This window comes from Vigna unguiculata, chromosome 10, assembly GCF_037176805.1.
Source record: "Vigna unguiculata cultivar grain cowpea cultivar isolate G323 ecotype 2 chromosome 10, ASM3717680v1, whole genome shotgun sequence".
Classification (NCBI taxonomy): domain Eukaryota; kingdom Viridiplantae; phylum Streptophyta; class Magnoliopsida; order Fabales; family Fabaceae; genus Vigna; species Vigna unguiculata.
This window is the reverse complement of record NC_140801.1, coordinates 4275787-4301921: the sequence shown is the minus strand read 5'-3', so window position 1 is coordinate 4301921 and position 26135 is coordinate 4275787. Positions and strand designations below refer to the sequence as shown.

The 26135-nt window shown below is 32.0% G+C and overlaps 1 protein-coding gene, 1 long non-coding RNA gene and 1 pseudogene across 3 annotated transcripts; all 3 read left to right on the top strand.

The window, feature by feature from the left end:
- The first annotated feature begins 5547 nt into the window (after nt 1-5547).
- On the top strand, nt 5548-9588 carry LOC114166761 (disease resistance protein RUN1-like). The gene is made up of 4 exons (XM_085667709.1): nt 5548-6106; nt 6211-7297; nt 7412-7717; nt 7864-9588. The coding sequence occupies exons 1-4, from the start codon at nt 5589-5591 to the stop codon at nt 8641-8643; spliced, it is 2691 nt and encodes an 896-aa protein (XP_085523835.1). The 5' UTR covers nt 5548-5588; the 3' UTR covers nt 8644-9588.
- A 5086-nt stretch (nt 9589-14674) lies between these two features.
- LOC114166767 (uncharacterized) lies at nt 14675-15688 on the top strand. The gene is made up of 4 exons (XR_014985190.1): nt 14675-14741; nt 15015-15081; nt 15251-15513; nt 15598-15688. It is a non-coding gene; the product is annotated as an uncharacterized LOC114166767 (long non-coding RNA).
- Nucleotides 15689-21422: 5734 nt separating this feature from the next.
- LOC114166760 (disease resistance protein RUN1-like) lies at nt 21423-25924 on the top strand (annotated as a pseudogene). Its single transcript, XR_014985386.1, has 5 exons — nt 21423-22004; nt 22096-23185; nt 23268-23540; nt 23669-24397; nt 25319-25924. The product of XR_014985386.1 is annotated as a disease resistance protein RUN1-like (transcript).
- The last annotated feature ends 211 nt before the right edge of the window (nt 25925-26135 follow it).

The window sequence follows — 26135 nt, the reverse complement described above, 5'->3', positions numbered from 1 at the left end:
ACGGCCTCAGAATAGTGAAACTGTGTCAATTTGGAACAAAAACGTGGCATGTTTGTTAATAGTTGGCATCAATGTACTGTGATGAGGTGGCATAAAAGTATATGGAGGGAGAATTGGTTAGCCCTAATTTCACAATTAATCTTCTTTGTGTGGGAGTTCTTTGACATTTGGTGTACGTTGATTGTGAATGATGTCAAGGGGGCATTATTCTTCTTCTTGGTCATGTAATTCGCTGCAAATGCAAAATACAAGCTCATCCAATCATGATGGTGGCTTTTCCTCTCACGGTGGTGGTTCTTCCTCTCATGGTGGAGCACCATATTGCAACTATAGGCAGCGAACACTTCGTCTTCGAATCCACAGCCAAGACGACAGCGAACACTTCGTCTTCAAATCCTTCTTCTTTGTTTGGTTTTTCACGGATTAATTATGCTTCTCCACCAAATCCCCCAATTTGTTCTTCAATTCCCTATTTTCAAAGAACCCTAACCCTAACAGATTTACCCCCTTTCAAAACAAAGTTAATTTTTTTAACTCAAGTCCACATCACCCAATCTCAATACACTGCCACCTAATGCACAGATGCCACACTATCACATTAAAACAGTCTGTCGTTAATTTTTTTAACTTTGTTAACGTTGAGGACTAAATTGAACCTCTTTCAAAAACTGGAGGACTAAATTGAACCTCAAAAAAATTAAGGGACCAAAATGAACCCCACATCATAATTAGAGGACCAAAAGATGAATTAATCCAAAAAGAAAAGAATGGGTGTGAGGGAAAGGAAGAACAAAATAAAAATGAGCATGTAAATAAAATAGAGAAAGAAAAGGAAGAAAAAAAATAAAAGTTAGAAGAAAAAGAGGGAGAAGGGTTAGAAATAGGTACCACAATTGAAGTGTCTACCATACCCTCAAAATCCTTCCAAAAAAGACAAGGAAAGACAATTTGCAAGATTCATGGACATTTTCAAGCAACTACAAATTAATATTCCTTTTCTGGATGTTATGGAGCAGATGCCAACTTATGCAAAATTCATGAAAGAGCTCCTAACAAAGAAAACAAAATTTTCTGAAGAAATAGTGGACCTTGAAGCAGGGTGTAGTGCCATCATTCAAAAATCTTTACCTTAGAAGTCAAAGGAACCTGGGAGCTTCACTATTCCAGTCACAATTGGAACATTACTAGTAGATAAAGCATTGTTCGACTTGGGTGCAAGTATAAATTTGATGTCTTTGTCTATGATACGAAGAATAGGAGATATGGAAGTAAAGCCTACAAGGATGACATTACAGTTAGCTGACAGATCTATGAAGTATCCATATGGTGTGGTAGAGGATGTCGTAGTTAAAGTTGACAAATTCATTTTCCCAGTCGATTTTGTTATGATGGCACCAGTGTAGGAAAGACTTTTTGCCACGGTTATTTTGGTCATTTGGCCTCGGTTTAAGACTTGAGGCATATGCATCCAAGGCAAAAAGGGTCATTTTTTGCCTCGTTTCTCAACCGAGGCATATCCCATCATTACTGCCTCGGTTTTGATGACAACCGAGGTGTAATATACGTTAAAAGTTAAAAACAGTTGCAGAAATGATCTTTCTCTCTTCTTCTCCGACCTTCAACTCCAGCCTTCCAGACCATCTTCACCACACGAATGATGTCGAAATAGTGCTGACGGAGAAAATTGAGAAGCGCGACCACGGGCAGATCGAGAACAACACAATACCTTCGAACCACCATTGGCATAGCTTCGTTCACGTTCTTGCACTCACGAAACGAACCAGTTCTTTGCCAAAATCCCGTTGCAGCAAGACGGAACGAACCCAACAATCTAGAACACGCCATGGATTTTTCCACACAGACGAACCACTGTGAACCTAGCCAACACACGTCCATCACGCCAGAAAACTCAACGTTGTAACATCTGAACCAAGCCTTCACGAACCCTAATCGCGAGATTCACTACATAGCAATGCCTCCATCAGATCTTCTACATTTCTTCTTTCTCATTCTCACTTGTAGGACACTAATTGGAGATGGCAGAATTATAATCCGAGGTTTTCTAGTGGGCATGGTGCTTTAAGGAGATTGTACCATGCATGTTGGATCTAAATTTTTTCTATATTTGTCATTCTACTTACAACAACGGGAGTAGAAAATAAACCTGCATTTCTTAACCTTTTTCTTCACATTTATTTGCAAGAATGAATATCCTTGAGCTCACCTATGGATGTGGCGCAATAAAGGGAATTGGAATAAGGAGGCTTTGAATCCTTGACCCTCACTTAAAAGACACAACTAACTAATATTGAAGTTGGCCAAACATGTTAAGGATTTGAACCTAAAACATAATTTGTCAATACTGAAGTTGACCATCAAATTTCCAATATAGAAGTTGGCCAAGTAGTCAAAGAACTAAAGCCACAATAGAGAGGATGTTGAAGCCTCTAAATTTAAAGTTGATGAGTTCTTTGACAAGGTGGTTCTATATAGGAGCTAAAAAGGGACCTTGATGTAGAGGAAGATTGAAACCACACAAAATATAGTTCTTTTTAAATTTTTGCACATTTAAATTTCTGCATTCAGTTTCAGTTTTTAATTTATGTTTTTGCTTTGAATTGTTGAATAAGTATAGGCATGGACATTTTGGGCAATTGATATCTTTTGGGACTACATGTAAAATCTTTATGAACTTTTGGTTGGAACAAGAACTAGGAGAAAAACTAAAGAAACATTTTTTAACTTTAAAAGCTTTACCTTGTGTTTGGATGAAGCATTTTAACAATGCTGGGAAATTGAAATGCATTGTATTTGAATTACTTGCAATTAAATTCCCTTTATTTTCTAAATAACTTGTTTGGATAAAGAAATTAAAATACCTTACATTTCAATTTCTTATTTGGATAAAACATTTGAATTTCTTGTAGAATAAAATTTCATTTCAACAATACTTAGTTTAAGTTTATTTATGTTTGTAGTTCATGATAAATTTGGAAACAAGCTCGATGACCCAGATGGGCCGAGCCGACTCGACTACTCAGCCAGGCTAATCCAACCCAACAAGCCAAACAGATTGGGTTGGCCTAACGATCTAGACAGGTCTGACCAACCCAACAACCCATACAGTCTAGTCGTGCCCGTCTAGTTCATCAACCTGCTTCGATCCGCCTAGGTCATTGGCTTCGCTTGGCCCTACTAGGTCATTGAGTCCACCCAACCAATCTGGGTTGTTGGGCTCGTTTGTGTCATCGGGCTTGCCTGCCCGCTACATGTCGTTGGGTCAAACTCGGCTAGGTCATCGAGACCATTCGGCCTATCTAGGTCGTCGGGTCGGTCAGTCTCGTCTAGGTCGGTGAGCTGGTCCAGCTCGTCAAGGTCTACAATTCAATTAGGCTCGTTTAGTTCAATAAGCCCGTGTGTGTCATCGGGCCTTCCCAGCCTGTTTGGATCGTCGGGCCCACCCGACCTGTTTGTGTCGTTGGGCCAACTCGATCCGTTTAGGTCATCGGACCCACTCGGCCCGTCTGACTCATCGAGCCTTCCTGTGGACTAGACCAAATTGAGAACTCTACCAGACAGTCTAGAGAGTGATGTTGAGTGAGAATAATTTCAAATTCCACCTATTTTGAGGGTATTTGAATTTTTACTAATTTAGCTAATTGAAATACTTCAAAAAACAATGTTTGCATTTTAAATGCTTTTTAATTTCTCTATGCAAACAAAGCATTTAATTACAAAGAAATCTAAATTCTTCAAAAAAATGAATTGCTTCATTAAAACACTCTGTCCAAACACACTATTAGGAAATTGCAAAATCAGGAAAAATGGTAAGTCCTGGTGCTTAAAGGTTCAAGATGAATTGCAAATAGAGTTCACAGTTTAACATAATAAATGAACCCACCTAATAAGATGAGTGAGTCAAAAAGGTGAGATGATTGAAACATTCGTATTGAGTTTTTTACTGGTTTTGCGTTTACTTTTATTAAGCTCATATCATATGCATATAGATATAAAATCTCAACCCAAGTTTACCCTCATCACTTTAAGGCATGTGTGTTGAAGTGGCCATATCTCCTATTCCAAAGACACAAGCCATCACCTTTTGGCTTCGTGGCAATATTACTTCCATGTTTGAATCTTATAGGAAAACTTCCACTTATGTAAAATGTTCTAGATTTTACCTCCTATCTTAGATGTTTCTTTATTGTTCTATAATTTGCGTGACATTTTCGATACTTTTATTTTAAGATTTTCTATATTCTTCTAGAATTTGTATTGAGCATTTCATTTATAAAAAGTTGAGGTCTTCAATAGTTGGGCACAACGATAGCATCCATCACAGAGTTGGGTACTAAATTTCTTAAGTTTCTTTTAGAAGTAACAACTGGAGATGTTCTCGTAGATGCCTTGATGGAAAAGCAATTGCTTCCAACTTCTCTTGTGCCACTGTGTGCATGAGAAACATTTTTTTCTTGAAAGGTGTGGGACTTCAACATCTCATCTCACTTGAAAATCTACAGATTGAAAACTGTTTGAACCTTAAGTTGCTCCCATAAAAGGATTTGCTCCCTCTTTCTTTTTCTATACTTAGCATCAGGGAATGTTCTCTATGCATAGCTATGCAAGGAAGGGATATTTGAATTGGCCTAGGATTTCCCATATTCCATGTGTATCAAAATTGATCAGAATTTAAAACTTGTCTTAGTCATGATAAATTAGGTTCATATATTTTAATTTAATGTATGTTGTTGAAACTTGTGTAGTTAAATGTTCAAACTGTCCTCTACTTCTCAATAATATGTGGTGTATTGGGTTTATACATTTATTGTTTAACATTAGATTTCAGCATCTTGCATCATGTTATCAAACTCATTAATTGCAATCATTCTTAAAGATGGATAATTGAGGTTTAAAACGGCTTTTGGGTATCAGTTTGTTTGTTATCTAAGAGGTATGTTTTCACTTAATTGAAAAATGATAAACTCCTTGTCACTGCATCATCACAAGAAATGCTAAAAATTATTATGAGAAATCACCTAACAAACCTGAGATAAACCTTCCATTAAAAATTTAATATGCCTTCTGGAATTATATTTTGAGCTAAGCACTTTAATCAATTAAACCAATTTCCAGTGGTAGCCATCCTTTTTGTGATAGAATGGAAAAATAAAGAGAAAAACGATGAATTCCACATAACAACTATTGTTTTTCTTTAAAATCTTAATTAAATATTATTTAAGTTCGTCCTTTTCTAAATCTTTTTAATAGTTTGGATAGAATATCTTAATTTCTTACAATGTTTAATTGAATAACATAAATCTTTTAATAAAAATAAGTTATTTGAATTTATTTTTGAAATCCAAATTGAATAATTGCAGTCGTGAAAAGTGTGTTTCAAAAGGATTAACGTCAATGTCGCATAGAGAAAATGATACACTGAGGTGGGTTCAACAGGAAAAATATAACACATATATGGAATTTAAAATAGTTATTATAGGTGAGTCATAACGCACTTCGAGGCTAAGTATAAAACATATGAATGTTTAACCTTATTGCTTCACCTTTGAAGAGTTGACTTCGATTCTTTGATGGAGTTCGCATCTTCATCATCATCATCATCTTCGTCCTTCTTAAAATCAGAACCCCATTTCATATACGACGTGTTCATAAACTTTGGGGCAAAAGACATCGGTAGAAGGTTCGTTTCTCATCTCCATTCCGCCCTTTTACAAGCTGAAGTAAAAACATTGATTAACGAGGAGAATCCGCAAGAGGGAATGAATCTGGAAGAACACCTGCGAGCAATAGCCGGCACCAAGATCACAATAATTGTTTTCACCAAAACATACACCGAATCTACCAGGTGTCTTCTTGAGCTTGAAAAAATCATTGAATGCCACCAAACTTTTGGCCAAATAGTTCTGCCTGTATTCTACGAGATTGACCAATTGGATGTACGTTATCAGGAGGATGATTTTGGAAAAGCGTTGGAAGAAGCTGTATACAAAAGCTATTCAGGAGAACAACTGGAACATGCGTTGTCCAGGTGGACTGATGCACTCACCACAGCCGCAGGTATTGATGGTTGGGATCTCAGAGATTTCAGGTAAACAAACGAATTCTTCGTACTTTCTTCTGTTTGAGAGTTAATGAAGCATATGTTAAGGTTGTCATTTACATTTTCGTAATACATTACAATTTATCTTGAAGGCATGATGCTCAACTTGTGGATGTGATTGTTAGTCGCGTTCAGACATTGTTGGACTATGCAGAGTTGGGTATTACCCGATTTCCTGTTGGATTACAGTCGCAAGTGGAAAAGGTGATTGAATGTATCGAAAATCATTCCACCAAAGTGTGTGTGATAGGGATATGGGGAATGGGAGGATCGGGTAAAACTACTATAGCCAAAGCTATCTATAATCGAATTTATCGTCTATTCATTGGTAAGTGCTTTATTGAAAATATTGAAGAAGTTCGGAATCGAGTATACAGAACGAATGTTCATTTGCAAGAAAAACTTATTAATAATGTCCTAAAAAGCGAGGTGGTGGTGACAGGCCTTGGGATGGGAAAACTCGTAATCAAGACCGAACTTTCCCGGAAAAAGTTGCTCATTGTACTTGATGATGTGAATAAGTTTGGCCAATTAAAACACCTTTGCGGGAATCCCGAATGGTTCGGTCAAGGAACGGTGATAATCATTACAACCAGAGATGTTAGCCTGCTGAACCGACTCAAAGTTAATTATGTTTATCAAATGAATGGTATGAACGATAATGATTCCCTTGAGCTTTTAAGTTGGCATGCCTTTGGAGAAGAAAAACCAAGAAAAGAATTGAACGAACTTGCAAGAAACATAGTTGCTTATTGTGGAGGACTACCACTAGCCCTTAAGGTCTTTGGTGGTATGACAATGAAAGAGTGGGAAAGCGTATCATCAAAACTACCAGTAATTCCCTTTGCCCAAGTTAAAGAGAAATTGAAAATAAGCTTTGACGGTTTAGGTGACATGGAAAAGGATATATTTCTTGATGTATGCTGCTTTTTTATTGGTAAAGAGAGAGGTTATGTCACAGAGATACTAAATGGTTGTGGACTACATGCTACTATTGGAATAACAACTCTCATAGAACGTAATCTCATAAAAGTTGAAAGGAACAACAAACTTGAAATGCATCCTTTGTTTCGAGACATGGGAAGAGAAATTATTTTCCGAAGATGGCCAGAGGAACCGGGAAAAAGGAGTAGATTATGGTTTCATGAAGATGTAAAAGATGTCCTAGAAAAAAACACTGTAAGAACATTCTTTATATGGTTTTGAAACTTCTTTTGACTCAGCATTAAGTATCAGTGGTCAACATATATTGATAGATTTCTCAATTATATGTCTTTGCGATGTTCACCATAGGGAACAAAAGCTACTCAGGGATTGTCCCTAAAACTGCCTTCAACCAATAGAAATTGCTTCGAGGCTCATGCTTTCAAGAAAATGAAGAGATTAAGACTGCTACAACTGGATCATGTACAACTTACTGGAGATTATGGGCACCTTTCTAAACAACTGAGATTGATTTGTTGGCAAGGGTTTCATTCTAAATACATTCCAAACAACTTTCATATGGAAAATGTAATTGCAATGGATTTGAAGCATAGTCATCTTCAACTCGTCTGGAAACAACCGACATGGAAATCACCACTCTGGAAACAACCCCAGGTATTCGTTACGTGCCATTTTCTCTTAAGACTCATTTAAAACTCATGGTTTAATTATAATAGAAATAGTATAATTGGTTCCGGATATTACAAATTGCATTTTCCTATTTGCTTCCCTAATCTTTTGTCAGAAAACTATTTTTGTAGGTTTTAGAGCACTTAAAATTCCTTAATCTTAGTCACTCCAAGTACTTGAGAGAAACACCTGACTTTTCAAGACTACCAAATCTTCGACGGCTCATTCTAAAAGATTGCCCAAGTTTATGTAAGATACACTCATCTATTGGAGATCTATGCAATCTACTACTGATAAATTTGAAGGACTGCACAAGTCTAAGCAGTCTCCCCAGAGAGTTATATAATTTAAAATCTTTAAGAACTTTCATCCTCACCGGTTGTTTCAAGATTGATATATTAGAAGAAGATATAGTGCAAATGGAATCCTTGATAACTTTAGTTACTGAAAATACAGCTGTGAAACATGTGCCCTGTTCAATTGTAAGCTCAAAAAGCATTGGATATATATCTCTTTGTGGATTGGAAGGATTGTCACTTAACCTTTTTCCTTCTTTGATTCGATCTTGGATGCCACCAACAATGAATCCACAGTCTTATATTAGTTTGTATTGCATGGATATGGAGAATAATAACTGGCACGACCTTGCGCCATTGTTTGGCGGCCTTGGAAATATTCGAAGCGTTCTAGTTCAATGTGACACGGAGTTTCAACTATTTAAGCAAGTAAAAACACTTCTTGTCGAATACGACGACAATTTTACAGAGTCAAGAATTTCAAAGCATCAGTTGAGGTTTTCTTTGATTGGTGTTGGAAGTTACAATGAATTATGCAACACACTCAGCAATAGCGTTTCTGAGGTTCTTCTCAAGCTCTTACCTTTCTGTAAATACATTCATCATTCACTTTAGCTATTGCTTAAGATAACATGAAATGATCGTAATACAATATCTATAGGAAACTAAAGAACTTACTTTTTTCTGAAACTGTTGTTTCTATAGTATTAATGCTTCATTTAAATGGAAAATTTACATACATGATTTAAGCCTTTGTTCTCGTGGTAAAGGGATTGGCAAGCTGTGAGTCTTGCGATGTTTGTCTTCCAGGTGACAACCATCCTTACTGGCTCGCCCATATCGGTGAGGGACGTTCTGTTTCTTTCACTGTGCCTCAAGATCGTGAGTTGAAGGGAATGGTTTTGTGTGTTGTTTATTTATCAGCCCCTGAATTCATGGCAAATGAATGTTTTCAAAGAGTATTGGTTGTTAATTACACAAAGTGCACGTTGCAGATACACAATCATGGCACAGTAATTTCCTTTAACGATAGAGATTGGGAGGGTATAATATCAAATTTAGGATCAGGAGATAAGGTGGAGTTTTTTGTGAGTTTTGGTCATGGATTGGTGGTCAAGAACACAGCTATCTATCTTAATATATGGTGAACCAACAAAGGCTTGGAAAGGGGGCCTTGCACTGACCCAAAGGAAAATGCTTTGAATAAATTCATTAAGTAAATCTTAATGTGTGGCTTCTGTAAGTTATTGTTCTTATTGTTCTTCTTTGGGACAGATAAGGATCCCTTGATGTATGGAATAAAATCCTAGTGTCCTTGTTTATAGTTTAGTTCTTTGCATTGTCTTCTTGAGTCTGTTAGGTAGTAGTTTATAGTTAAGAATTCAATATTTATTTTACTCTGTTTCTCTCTTCTTGGTGGTGTGATAACCTTTCTTGTATCCACTATCTCACATTATTTTTCCACCACTCCAACTCTCTGTATATCTGCTCTGTTTTGCTCTGTCTGTCCACTTTATCCAACTATTTACAAAATATTTATTACACTCACATTATACCTTAGTGTCATTGAGTTGTTTATTATATCTCCTTTCTCGTTGTTATTTTTGTAAATTGTTTTTCCTTCTTTTTGGTATTATTAGTACTACATCAACATGTAAATACAGTTGCTCTTTGGTATCTTTTTTTTTAAGTGTTTATGATTTGTTTTGTTGCCTATTAGTTTCTGTTTGCTTAAATTATTGAATTCAATTAACACATTTTAATGTTTCGTTACTTTCATTCTCTTTGTTTATTGTAACAATAATAATAATAATAACAATATTAAAAACAATTGAAGTGTTTTGGTGCAATGTGAAACCGAGTTTGAAGAATCTAACCATGTAGAAACTATTCTGATAGAAAATGGTGCAAATATTACAAAATCGGGAACTTCAAAGCAGCACTTCAAGTCTGTATTGATTGGTGTTGGAAGATTCAAAGATTTCTTCAATGCTGTCAGTGATAAAATTTCTGATGTTCTTCTCTAGCTTTCCCTTTATTCATTACTTTCACTATCCTTTTAGCTATTAATTAAGAGAACGAAATTAGCCTAATCAAGTATGTAGCTGATTTTAATAACCAACTAACCAAGTGATTATGCTTATACTAAGTACTAGCAAATTGATTTCCACTTTCTTGCTTTTCTAGTTTGATGATTGTTTTATTTCCAGTGATGGTCAAAAACAGACCCGCATTCTAAATCCGTACAGAAATGATGGTGATATATACACAACAAAACTATTAACCAGATTTGTTTTAATCATGCATTATCTTTTTATTTAACAAAAACATGCCCTTATTTATCTTACGATACAGGTATTTGAAAGCAGTGAATCATGTCATATTTCTCTTTCAAGTGGCAATGATCCTTATTGGTTGGCGCATAGAGGCGAAGGGAATGACTTTATGTGTCGTTTATTTATCACCTCCTAAAATTCTGACAACTGAATATTTTAGAAGTGTCTTAATTGTTAATAACACAAAGTGCACATTACGGATAGGAGAATGTTTAATTATTGTCTTAATTGGTTTCTTCCTTTTTATATTGAAAATTGAAATAATTAAATACATTAATTAAGATATTATAAATGCCATAAAATAAATTTTATAAGGACAAAATTATTTTTTTAAATTTGTAGACAATAACATGAAGAATGACTTTGGAATTTTTAAGTTTCTACTAAAAAAAAAAAATCTCTGGTGGCACTTCAAGAATCTCTCAGAGTTAAAGTTTCAAATGTGAAGACTGTAAACCTTCTGAAAGATATGTCTTTAAGTTTTACAAAAAAAACAAAAATTCTTCAGTGATAAAATTATTACACTTTTTGTGGAAATTTTTTTTCTTTCTACTATTCCTTCAATTTAATTTTCCTTTCTTGTTGGAAAAGATTATCAAGAAGTCAGAGAAAGAAAATTCGATGAAGTCTCAAATTGATATTTTAGTTTTTTTTTTATAAATTTTTTAGATGGTCAATACTATTTCTTTTTGCTATGTTAATTTAAACTTACTTATGTTTAATTATATTTAATATTTAACAATATTAAAACATAGTTATTTTATTATTTAATTAATTTTTAACTTTGATAGGTGAACATTAAATAAAATATGAAACCTACCTATACAATTTTTATGGACAATTTTGTCTTTTAAATAAAATAAAATTGTATTAATAATAATTAGGTCAGATTTAATTTAATATTACACTTATCTATGTATTTTTTATACAATTCAACGCATATTAATTACCTTAACCGGCGCTCTAAGACACCGGTTAACCAGACCTTTACGGATATTCTAGTTTTGACCGGTTAAGAATACAAAAAGGGTAAGGAATCGTTACGTGTACAATATGCATTTGAGATGTAGCCTAAAATTTTCACTATAATTGCTTTGGTTTAATCGTAAGCTAGATTACATTATTAAATAAAAACTTATTAAAATTATTAAAATGAGACATAGACCAGCAAGCTAGAATTCAAAATAAATATAAATTGAAAAAAAGGAAATGTTTCTTTAATAATAACTACAAATGCTATTAAATAATGTTACAAAAAATGCGTATGATATAGTTTTGTATTTCAATAAATTACCTTGCTTTTTTAATAAATGAATGACAGTCATCTCTTTTTTAATTTTTAAATGATACAAAACTTTTAATAAAGTGATATCTAATTCTTTTATTTTATTTATTTTACAAATGTAATATCCCAATTAAATAGATAAATCCAATTTAATAAAACATCGCAAACTTAAAATATTCAGAGTGTATAGAGATTGGGATATGGAGGTATATAGCACACCATGCCCATCCATACCAAAAGGAAAGAGGCCACACACGACCTAAACGAAGTACAATAGTTAAAAGTAGCACAAAGTCTAGTCCAAAACAAGAGAATCTTAATCTAATAAAAACTCCATCTGCTGTGGACTCCGTAATAAGCTCGATACACGTCCATAACCATTAAGCTGCGACATTCCTATTATCATTACCACTGACAGGGGTTCTCACTTATGCTCACATCAATAAATTTGATGATCATCGAAAAGGAGAAAGTCCACACACAAACATACAAACAAGCAAAAGGGTAAGCTAGTGAAAGGGATTCTTATATAATAACACTCAACATGCAAATTTCAAAATCAAGCATAGTAACAAACATCCACACAGGAGAAACCAAACTATTTAAGATTCTTAAGCTTGACTATCCGGATACGCAAACTGAGGCACCACCACGAGACCGTGGAATTATGTCCTAGCAGTGAGGCATCACCACGAGGCCTTCGTGGAATTACGTTCATGCATGAGGCACCACCACGAGGCCTTCGTGGAATACGTCCTGGCCTTGAGGCACCACCACGATACCCGCATGAAATTACGTCCTTATGTTGAGGCACCACCATGAACTCTAACCCCGAGGTTCATGGGATTAAGTCCAATTGATGAGGCGCCACCAGGAACTCTCACTAGGAGGGTCCATGGGATTACGTCCATTAGATGAGGCACCACCATGAGCTCTCACTACGAGAGTCATGGAATTACGTCCTACTCATACTTTGTACATGTCTCACCGACCAATCAAAATTTTCCCATTAATACTAATATCATGTCGATATGTATATTTATATAAACAACCAATCATACAACTCATACTTCCCAATTCATACACAATAAAGCAACATCTTGTTTTCATCTCAATCCCATACAGTAATCATGGCACCATCCATCCAACCTTTCTAATAAAGCATTTAAGTCAGGCAAGCAAGCCATCACATCAGTGAACCATTCACACTATAGCACAAAACCTGCCCCAGTCTCGCTTAGGCTAGAAGATCTCACTCAGGCGAGAGAGGTCCTCTCGCTCAGGCGAGCCCCTTCTCGCCAAGGCGAGGGCTTGAGTAGGGGAACAATGGCTTCTGCGATTTCTCGCTCAGGTGAGACCTCCTCGCCTGAGTGAGATTACACCTCGCTCAAAAAGGAAACTAGTCGTCTGAGAGTACGAAGTGGAAATAACTTACGTGGATGGGAGAATGAGCCAAACTCACTTGAAATCGAATGGGTCTCAAAATTCTAGCAGAGCACAGTTGGGGAGATTGAGAGAGTAAGGTGGTTGCGTTTCTGTAATGTGGCAGAAATGAGAGTGTTAACTGGGATTAGGGTTTTTGGTTCCTTATGGGCCAGCCCTAGGCTCAACCAATCTGAGCAACCCTTTAGAATTAGGATAGAATAAAATAAGTGGTCCTTACAACAAACAAATTAAGGTATGCGTTAAGGTGAAAAGAATATGTATTTGTTATTCTTTAAAATTTAAATAGATACATGGCTAGGATAAAAAGAGAAATCATATATTGATTTTAATTTAGAAAGTAAAGTTAATATGTAATTTTCAAAAAACGGAACATACCTAGAAAAGTTTTCATAGTTAATCAGTGTAATGTTTCTTTTGGGTGGACACAGTGGGTGTAGGTCTAATCTAATACTATATACAATTCTGAACTAACAAATGGAAATTTCTTCAATAAAATATTATTTCTTACCCACTTCTATTCAAAAAAAAATTCTATAAGAGGTAAAAATGCTAACGTGTCACAATATCAGAATTTTGAACCTTCAAAAATTAAATAAAAAAGAACAAAATCTCTATCTCTTTTCTTCTCACGCTCCGTATCCCACACAAAAAATCATTCTCTTTCATCCCAACCTCTTCAGCTTCTTCTCTCTCTTTCTCACTCTCACAAATTCAAACCTCTTCAGCTTCTCTCTCTTTCTCACTCACAGATAACACCATTGCAGACAAAATGTCTTCAGCTTCATCTTTCTCTTTCGCACTCAAACATTAAGATCTATTTCTATTTTTGCTTTTTTTCGATTCTTCATCTCGATGTTCTTACCCAGATCTCGGTTTTGTTCATCTTTCTAGATGTTTTTCACTAACATCTTCACATTTCTACTTATTTTTGTTTTATTTTTTTTCACTTTTTTTTTTCAGATGAATGAAATGAGTAGAAGATGGGTCACAACAAAAATTTGATTTATTTGGTTTCAGAATGAAAGTGGTATGTGAAGTTCATATTTTATCCAGATTTCATTTCTTTTTCAGCTTTCTCAACCAAACAGTTCATCTTTTTACCCAGATCTCGATTTTTTCAGCTTTTTCAAGCAAACAGTTCATCTTCTTACCTAGATCTTGGTTTTGTTCAACTTTCTCGATGTTTTTCACTAACATCTTCACATCTCTACTTATTTTTGTTTTCATTTTTTTTTCCAGATGAATGAAATGAGTAGAAGATGGGTCACGACCAAGATTTGATTTATTTGGTTTCAAAATAAAAGTGGTATGTGAAGTTCATATTTTATCCAGATTTTAGTTTTTTTTTAGCTTTCTCAACCAAACAGTTCATCTTTTTACCCAGATCTTGGTTTTTTTCAGTTTTCTCAGGCAAACAGTTCATCTTCTTATTATCCTTTTACCTAGATCTTGGTTTTTTTAAGCTTTCTCAAGCGAACCGTTCATCTTCTTACTCAGATCTCAGTTTTGTTCAGCTTTCTCGATGTTTTTCACTAACATTTCATATCTCTACTTATTTTTGTTTTCATTTTTTTTCCAAATGAATGAAATGAGTAGAAGATCGGTCACGACCAAGATTTGATTTATTTGGTTTCAGAATGAAAGTGGTATGTAAAGTTCATATTTTATCCATATTTCATTTTTTTCAGCTTTCTCAACCAAATAGTTCATCTTTTTACCCAGATCTCGGTTTTTTTCAACTTTCTCAAGCAAACAGTTCATCTTCTTATTATCTTTTTACCCAGATCTTGGTTTTTTTTCAGCTTTCTCAAGCAAACAGTTCATCTTCTTACCCAGATCTCAGTTTTGTTAAGCTTTTTCGATGTTTTTCACTAACATCTTCACATCTCTACTTATTTTTGTTTTCATTTTTTTTCCAGATGAATGAAATGAGTAGAAGATGGGTCACGACCAAGATTTGATTTATTTGGTTTCAGAATGAAAGTGGTATGTAAAGTTCATATTTTATCCAGATTTCATTTTTTCAGCTTTCTCAACCAAACAGTTCATCTTTTTACCCATATCTCGATTTTTTTCAGCTTTTTCGATGTTTTTCACTAACATCTTCACATCTCTACTTATTTTGATTTTATTTTTTTTTCATTTTTTTGTTCAGATGAATGAAATGAGTAGAAGATGGGTCACGACCAAGATTTGATTTATTTGGTTTCAGAATGAAAGTGGTATGTGAAGTTCATCTTATTTTTACTCAGCTTTCGGTTATTTTCATCTTATGTTTCCATCTAATTCCATTCTTCTTCAAACACATTTTAGTACTTTTGTATGACTCTTTGTTTTTGTGATCAATGAAAGTTTTTTTTTCATATGAATGACATACAAGTTATTAGATAGATGAAGTTTTTGAAGAATACAAAAAAGGTAGAAACTTTTGTTCTTCTGTCTGCCAGATCAAAGTTTTTTGTATTTTTTTTCTTGGTATGTTGAATGAAGGTTTTATTTCAGATGAATCAACTATTTGAAGAATACAACAAAAGTTGGCTTTTTTTCTGTCATGAAGGAAGATTGATGATTTATTTAAAGAATACAACCAAGGTAGAAGCTTTTCTTCTTCCCTGGAATCTTTTCTTCTTCAAACATATTTTAGTACTTATGTATGACTTTTTTTTGTGATCAATGAAGGTTATCTTTCAGATGAATGATGTAGATGTACAAGTTTCTAGATGGATGAAGTGTTTGAAGAATATAGCAAAGGTAGAAACTTTTGTTCTTTTGTCTGTCAGATCAAAGTATTTTTGTATTTGTTTCTTGGTTTATTGAATGAAATTTTTATTTCAGATGAATCAATTGTTTGAAGAATACAACAAATGTTGGTTTTTTTTTTTCTGTCATGAAGGATGATTTTGCTAAATCGATGATCTCTTTCAAGAATACAACCAAGGTAGACGTTTTTCTTCTTCTCTGGAGTATTTTCTTCTTCAAACAGATTTTAGTACTTATGTATGGCTTTTTTTTTGTGATCAATGCAGGTTTTCTTTCAGATGAATGATGTACAAGTTTCTAGATGGATGAAGTGTTTGAAGAATATAACAAAGGTAGAAAATTTTGTTCTTTTGTTTGCCGGATGAAAGTAAGAATTTTTGTATTTCTTTTTTGGTATGTTGAATGAAGGTTTTATTTTAGATGAATCAACAATTTGAAAAAAGACAACAAAGTTATCCTCTGCAAGTTTTACCTCTTTTACAACACAACATCACAATATGTATGTGTTACGTTTGTTTGAAATGTTTCATTTGAAACATGTTATATAATGATTGTATCTAAAGTTATTTTTTCTATTCAAAAGCTTTCATTTGACAAAATTTATTTAATTTAATCATTTATTACACAATCAATTTTAATAAATTGTGCGTAAGTGCAAGAATTCTTATTAATTGCCAAAGATATGCAATCAATGTGAACCATCAGGTTGGTTGTACATTTGTGATTGTTGGAAAAGTCATAATGAGCATTTATATTTGAGTGCATTTATATGTGTGAGTCTATAACTTTTTATTAAAAATAATTATTTTACATTTATTGATTTAACCATAATGATTTAATAACTCGTGTAACTGCAAGATATGCAATAAAAAATGAGGTATTTTCGCAACAGTGGACTTTCAACTATTATGCGCCATGGATCACTAGGTGAAGTCCAACGTAATTTGGTGATAACAACAACGTCTATGAAGATAGGTCGTGGCTGGAAAAAATGTTGTGTCTGTCATTCACTAAAGGAGAAAAGTTCTCTTATTTTCAAAGTTGAGAGTGGAAAAGCAAGCATGCATGTAAAAGTTCTTTATAATCTACCATTGCATTCTTTTAATATAAGTAGTTTATTATCTTCTCAAAAATATCAAGTAACCTGTCATTTTTTGTTATTTTATATTTTATATACTTTTGGAAGAGTCATTAATTAGTTAAGAACTTTAATAAAAGTAATGGACAAAAATAAATAATAAGAAAATTTTAAAATATTGTTCAACTTTTAAAGATATCATATAATATGAATTTTTTGTATCACATTATATTCTTTAATAATATGAACTAAAAATCTATGAATGAAATTAATGGTTAAAATTAATTATTATAAATTAAATTAATTAATTTAAATTTAATTGAATAAATATTACAAATTAAATAAATTAAATTAAATTAGATTAATATTAGAAATTAAATATTTTATCGTCATTAATGTTTTTCATATTTCAAAATTACAATTACACCACCAAATTTATTCGTATTACGAAATTCTTTCCAACTCCAACTCATGAAATCTCTTTGTATTTAAAATTTGAAAAGTAATTACTTTTGAAATAGCACTTAATAATATTTGTAATTTCACTGATGTAGTTAATGACACACAAAACGGTCGTATCATTGACACTAGGTTTTTTTTGTAATTCAAAATTTTTTAAATATAATTTGGAAAATGATGAAGAAATTTAATTTGCAACAATGATAAACCTTTTTTGTATTCCAACATATATGATGGTTTACACTGCTAAAACAAAGATCATCTTCCAACATGTTTTGCAGGTAATTAATGTCATACCTAAGTCAGAAATGATTAACAATATTTCATTTTCTTCACATTATCTAAATTTATTCACATTATTTATCAAATTTCTTTAGAATTTGTAATTTTGATAATAAATAATGAACTTTAAAATTTAAGTTTAGTTATTTTTATTATATAAAGTATTTATCACACACAAAAAAATCTATTACATAAAAGACCAACCTAACATAAGATTTTTTTTTTTTTAAGTTTAAGGTAGCTTCTTTAAGAAGCTTTTTCTTCTTCCAAGAAAGTAATTAATATTAACAACAATCAAAATTAACTTTTCATTCTTCCGATGTTAATTTAGTTATCTATCATTACTTATTAAAGAAATAGTGTTTATTGGACTCCATGCATTGCCAACTCATGCTTCTCAAAATTTAAGAAAGTTTTCCCTCTTCTGATATGTCTTTCTCACTAATTATGGCATATTAAGAAAGTAATTATTTTTGGTGTCTCAATGTGATACTCTGCATAATTAAATCCTTCTAACAGTAATCTTTTGTATTATCATTTATAATTTATAATTATAATTTATCAACATTCCTGCAAAAAGCCTATTATGTTTTTATTTTGTAAAACTTTACGTAGCTTCTTGAAGAAGCTTTGTACAATGTTGAAAAGTTCTCACATTTTTCAAAGTTAATCTTCCAGGAAACAATATCTTATTACTCTGAAATAAAGAAACTTGTGTTCCTCCAAGTTATTAATTATAAAGAAAGCAATTACTTTTGGTGTCTCAATGCACTATCATATATAGTTGTGCATTACGTCATTTTTAACTTAGCTTCCTAAAGAAGTTTTTACAACTTGGAATACCTACTTTTAACACATTTTTGTTTTTTTGATTCTGACAACATTAACTATGAATAACTTTTTACTTTGCATGTTCCCACAAAATGAATTGATGTTAGAAAGAATATCAAGAATTTCTCTAAATATGAATAATAGCTGTACCAATAACCGCAAATAAAAAACTTCTCACTTTCTCAAGAATTAATTTACCTATTCCAAGACGTTTGCATTAATAATTATTACAACATTAAATATCAACACTAAGAATGATGGTTTGTGGCACTCAATGCCTATCCAAATATTGCAATGTTATCTACATGTTCAAATTTAACACATCTACCAAATTCATCCAGATACAATGCACTTTAAATATTTTTACAACCTAATTGATTTAATGTATTATAACTTATAATTAATATTAATTTAAATTTTTTAATTCAATCTCTTTGTAAACATTTCAAAATCTCTCAATTAGCCATACTTACTTCTCATCTTCCACCATCACCTAATGTGCATTTAATTATTAAATTAGTATTCTATATTGTCCATGGTTGGAATTTGAAGTTTAAATAACTGAATTTGAATTTGAAACTTACTGTTTTTATATTTTGTATGTACAATAGATGAGTAGATGAAAGCGTTATTATATATCATAATTTATTCTTCGGATATACGATATTTTTAATTCATGATTTTCTAATTTAAATTGAACTTTCTGAATTTAAATTGTTTAAAAAGTTTAAAATTATTTGAAAAATTTATTTTTAATATTAGTATTAATATTAATATCAAATGACATGTTATCCTATATTTTATTAACTTCTCCGTATGTAATTATATATTGGAAATTCACTTCATTACATCTTGGCCTAATAAATTATCCAAGAATATATATTTACTCAATAAGCTTTTTATACTTTTCATCTTCCAAAAATAAAAAAAAATGTTAACAAGAATAAAAACAACTTTTCATCTTCCAGCATTTACATTGTCAAATGTCAATAACTTTTCATCTTCCAAGAATCTTGCAAATTTCTCTCTTCCAACACATTATCTTCTTTAATTACTCCATTTATTATGAACAACCAAAATTATGATTTGTGGAAACATCAATCAAACATATAATTAGGATTTAAGACATTCCAAAAAGTATTATTTATCAATTTTAAGTATATATAAAATACAAATTTTTTATATCCTAATGTTTTTTTTTTAGATGTTACGTGTTGTTTCTTTATCATTAATCATTAATATTCATTTTTTTATTGTTGTTATATATTATTGATTAGTAATTAGTATTACTAAGACTAAAAGGATGGCTTAAAAATATTGTATTGGAAATCAAAATCTTCTTCCATTAATGTGTTTAGAAGATGATTGATCTAATATTACTTATTATGTTTATATTCTTAACTTTATACCAATCTAGGATTAAATTCAAATATTAATTTAAAAATAAATTTATGTTTATGCAGAATTAATGTAATATTATCATTTTATATTTTTGTATAATATTACATTACATTAAATTTACATTGGAAACTTTTTTTTTTTCATTTAATGTCTTTGAAAACCAAACTTTTCATCTTATAATGGATTTTTTTCAAACATCAAACAGTAGATAATATTAAGTAATATATTCCTCTCGTATTTTTTAAAATAAATTTCAAACTAAATTTCAAAATTAATTGATTGGAAATCAAATCTTTCTCTGATTTTAAATTGTGAAAAATTTCTCATAATATATAAATAAAATTTGGATTCAAATTTGAAATCGTGCGATAAAAAAATTTAAATTTAACATTTAAAATAAAAAGTATATACAATTTTTTTTAATAAATACTTTAATATTTCTGATAAAAAGATATAAATTCAAATATTCAAAAATTCGATGACTCATAACTGTATAATAATATATTATAAAATATAATAATATTTAATAACAATATAAATTTAAATATCTTAATAAAGTTTGAATTTGAAATTCAAATTCAAAAAAAAATTGTAATATAGTGTAGGTTTTCTTCTGAATTTTTTTAATGTATCTAAATAATTTACAGATATTTTTAATTTATAAGAAAAATTCGTATTTAAGATATTATGAAATTCTAAAAATATAAATTGAAAAAAATTAACAAAAATACATTAATAATTACAATTAAAAATAATAAATTAAAAATATGATATAAAAGAATTAATAAATAATATAATATTTAGGAATAAAATTTTTGTGGTTCTAAATAAGATAATAATATATTAACATATTAAAATATAGTAATAAAACTAATAATAATTAAAATATGGTGTAAAATAATAAATAAATAAATAAGTGTAAAATCTAAAATTTGGTTACTGATAAGTATGTTTCCAGATTTATTTTTGGTTTTTCAAATACTTTTTTTTCAAATATCACATAAAATATATTAATATCAATAATAATTTTTAAAATATAATTTGTACTTATTATATTAATATTCAAATTTGTACTTATTATATAAATCCATTCCAAAACAATTTTCCTTTTCTTATGTATTAATCGGACAAATAAGCATTTTTTTTCCCTACTATTATATTTTTCTACATTTTTTACTCAATATTTCATTTAAAATTAAATTAAATGTCATAATTTTAATTAACTAAATCTTACTATATTATTTAAAATAATTATATACAATACATTTTATTAAAAATATATATAAATATACACTTTTATTATAAAATTAAGTAAATAATTATTATTAAATTTTACAAAATAAAATATTCATATTAAATTTAATTATACTTTTATAATTTTAAATTAATTTGATAAATATACGTTTCGAAAATTCGGTACGCGTTGCACGGGTAGAAATACTAGTTTCTTAAATGGCCAAAGTAAAAAGGGTTCTCTAATGGTCTTAACGCGCTTCCACGGCTATAAAAAAATATTAATCTTTGAATGTTTTGTGTCTGTAAAGAGATCATCTCTCACTGTGTTGCATTATTGCTTTCTCTTCCAACACTTGATGACGTCACCAGTTCCTTCCATGGAATTCGCCTCTTCAACTTCCAAACTCCCACAAATGTATGACGTGTTAATTAACTTCAATGGAGAAGACATCCGCAGGAAATTTGTTTCTCATCTTGATTCTGTCCTCTTAGCTGCTGGACTCACCACTTTCCTTCACCACCAGATCTCAGTCAACGACATGGACATCCAACAACCAATTCTCGATCTCTGTCGGATAGTAATTGTTGTTTTCACCAAAACCTATTCTCAATCTGCTTGGTGCCTTCATCAGCTTCATCAAATCATCAAATGGCATGAAACCTATTGTCGACATGTTCTGCCTGTATATTACGAGATTCAGCCATCTGATGTGCGTCTTCAGAAGGGAGATTTTGGAAAAGACCTCAGAGCAACTGCACAACAAACATTTTCAGCACAACAACTGGAGCATGGCATGTCAAGGTGGAGCCACGCACTCAGCAAAACTGCAGATTTTTTTGGATGGGATGTGAGCAATTACAGGTAAATTACTCTCTCAATCATCCACATTTTAAGCTTGTGATTTAGTTTTCGTAATGCATGACTTCTTGTATAATTGCTATTGATTTCGAAGGAGTGATGCTGAACTAGTGGACACAATTGTTAAAAGCATTCTTAATTTACCAGTCTTGTCTGCTACTAAATTTCCAATTGGATTACAATCCCACGTGGAAGATGGGATTCAAATTATAAAAAATAAAGCCACCGGGGTTTGTAGATTAGGAATATGTGGAATTGGAGGATCCGGTAAAACCACACTTGCCAAAGCTATCTATAATCAAATTCATGGTACATTCTTGAAAAAAAGTTTTATTGAAAATATTTCAGGAGTTAGTCGAACACAAAAGTATGCTAATTTACAACAACGACTACTTTCAGATCTCCTAAAAACAAAGGTGGAGATACGTAGTGTTGAGATGGGAAGAAGTATGATTGAGGAAAGACTTTATGGGAAAAAGGTACTTATTGTACTTGACGATGTGAATGACTATTGGCCATTGGATCTATTGGAAAGTAGTGCATGGTTCGGTGAAGGAACCGTAATAATCATTACAACACGAGATGAAAGCCTATTGAGGATACATCATCAAGTTGATTCTATTTTCCGAATGAATCTAATGAACCCAAACGACTCCCTTGAGCTTCTTAGTTGGCACGCATTTAGAGAAGCAAAACCAAAAGAGGAATGTCATTTCCTCGCAAAAATGGTAGTTGATTATTGTGGAGGACTACCACTAGCTCTTGAAGTCATTGGATCTTTGTTATATGAAAGGACTAAAGAAGAATGGAATAAAGTATTGTTAAGATTAGAAAGTGTTCCCCAGTATGAAGTTCTAGAGATATTGAAAATAAGTTTCGACGGTTTACGTAATCAAATTGAAAGAAATTTATTCCTTGATATATGTCGTTTCTTTGTTGGTAAAGATAGAGTCTATGTTACAAAGATCCTAAATGGTTGTGGAGTAGACGCTGATAGTGGAATAAGAATTCTCATAGAACGTAGCCTCATAATAGTTAAAAGGAACAACAAGTTTGGATTGCATCCTCTGCTAAAAGAGATGGGAAGAGAAATTATTGGCGAAATTACTACAGGAAAGGAATCTGAGAAGGCCAGTCGACTATGGTTTGATAAGGATGAAGATTATGCACTGATAGAGCATATTGTAAGAACATTCTTTATCTATTGTTTTGAAACTTCTTTTTAAAAGTGTTTGCTTTCTCATGCGCAATATATTTGTTTTTTAGCTATTTTCATCACAGGAAAAAAATGTCATTCAGAGATTCCCTCCGAAATGGTTTCTAACCGTAAGAGATTTCTTCGATCGTGATTATTTAGAGGTAAGAGACGCAATAAGCAGGATGAAACTCGGTGGACATTGTGAGTGCCGCTCTAAGGAACTGGGATGGATTATCTTGGAAAAGTTTTCTTCAGACTTCCTACCTGTTGGATTGCTACATGATGCAATAGCCATTGATTTAAAACACAGTCTTCCTCGACTCGTCTGGAAAGAACCCCAGGTTTTTGTAACTTCACATTTTATTTTGAAACTCAGCCCAAAATAAATATAGTATTTGTTTCCACTTACAACTATTTTATTCCATCACTTTCTTTTCTAAAATTTTCCAAAAAAACTATCTTCTTGCAGGTTTTGGCATCACTAAAAGTCCTTAATCTTAGTCACTCCAAGTACTTGACAGAAACCCCTGACTTTTCGAGACTACCAGGTCTTGAACACCTCATTCTCAAAGATTGCCCAAGATTGTGCGAAGTGCACCCATCTATTGGAGGTCTCTGCAATCTTACACTTCTAAATTTGAAGGACTGTACAAAGATAAACAATCTTCCCAGAGAGATATATATGTTGAAATCTTTAAAAACACTCATTCTTTCTGGTTGTTCCGGGATTCACCTAATGGAAAAAGATATAGTGCAAATGGAATCCTTGATAACTCTTATTACTGAAAATAGAGTTGTGAAAGAAGTTCCTTTTTCAATTGTAAGCTCAAAAAGTATTGGATATTTATCTCTACGAGGATTTGAGGGATTATCACATAATATTTTTCCTTTTATCATTCGGTCTTGGATGTTGCCATCAATGAACCCCCTATCTTATAATCATTCCTTTTGCATGGATATGGAAGTTAATAGTTGGGATGATATTACGCCATTACTTAGAATCCTTGTCAATCTTCGAAGTATTTTGGTGCAATGTGAGACCGAGTTTCAACTATCTAAGCAAGTACAAGATATTTTGGTGGAATATGGTGTAAATATTACAGAATCACACACTTCAAAGCAGCACTTCAGGTTTTCTTTGATTGGTGTTGGAAGATGCAAGGAATTCTTTGATGGTTTCAGCGATAGCATTTCCGAGGTTCTTCTCTAACTTTCCCTTTGTTCATCACTTTCACCATCATTTTAGCTATTAATCAAGAGAACACAATAATCCTAATGAGGTATGTAATAGAAACTACATTTCTAAACTTTTATCATCCTGCACCTCTACACCAACACAACATCTTCTAAAAGTATTTGATTTTAATAACCAACTAACCAAACTGATTATGCTTGTGCTAAGCACTAGCAAGTTGTTGATTTCCACTTTCTTGCTTTACTAGCTTTATGATTGTTTTATTCCCAGTGATTGTAGAAATATAAACTAAGAGAGTCAAAAACAGAAACGCATTCTAAATCCATATAGAAATGGTGATATAAACTGAACAAACTATTAACCAGATTTGTTTTAATCATGTATTTGTTTTTGTTTAACTAAACATTGTAAGCATAATACACAGAATATGATCTTAATAATCAATCATAAACTCATACACAATATTCCCATACTGATAATCATGCTGTAAAAAGTAAACGGAAGCGTACCTGAATTGACCATAACGATAATATTAGAGAGCACTAATGATACAGTGATCTTCCTCCTGAAGAGCACCTTTATTTCCCTTTGGTTTTCTTTCTTGATGGAGATAGGGAGAAAGGAACATGAAAAATACGTTATGACTCTGTGTGTGCTCTCATAAGGAACCACGACCATTTATAAACTGAATTACTTAAGTTTTAGTATTTCTAATTTGGCCCCTTATCAAATTAGAAATTACTAAGTGGTCTCTATACAATATTTATTTTCATGACATATGCCTTTAGCCAAATCTTTAATTTAGTCAGATCACTTTATTATTTGGCTTTATAAATAATGGTCCTAACACATTTAATTATGTGTCATATATATGCATAACCCAAAATTACTAACAAACATGTCCTTATTTATCTCATGATACAGGTATTTGCAGGAAGTGAATCTTGTGATGTTTCTCTTCCAGGTGACAATAATCCTAATTGTTTGGCCCATATGGGTGAGGGATATTCTGTTTCTTTCACTGTGCCTCGGGATCGTGACATGAAGGGAATGGCTTTGTGTGTAGTTTATTTATCAACCCCTGAAATTGTGGCAACTGAATGTCTTAGAAGTGTCTTAATTGTTAATTATACAAAGTGCACATTGCATATACACAACCATGGCACGGTAATTTTCTTTAACGATAAAGATTGGGAGGGTATAATATCAAATTTAGGATCAGGAGACAAGGTTGAGATTTTCGTGATTTTTGGTCATGGATTGGTAGTGAGGAGAACAATTGTCTATCTTGTATGTGGTGAATCAAATGAGTCTTCGTCAAAGAAAAATTCCCTCATTAGATTTATAAAAAAATTGTAAGTCATTTATCTTCTTTCAGAACAGCACGATTCCTTGAGTTATGGAATTAATCCTTATGTCCTTGAGTGGAATTTATTTTGTCATACTTTCGTCGTGTCCTTGAGTGTAATTTATTTGTATAGCTTACAGTTAAGAAATTCATGGTTATTATCCTGTTTCTCTGCTCCTTAATCGTGTTTCCTTGGTTTTATTTGATCTATTTATTGTATTTTCTTTCTGGTTGTTGCTTTTGTCAATTCTTTTACCTTTAGCAGCATATACTAATAATTGATTAAGAAATCCTCGAAAAGAAATACTGCATTATGAAATAAAGATTGCTGCGATTCGATATTCTGTTACGTGTTTTTCTTTGTTATCTGTTTTTGTTTCAATTTAATAAGCA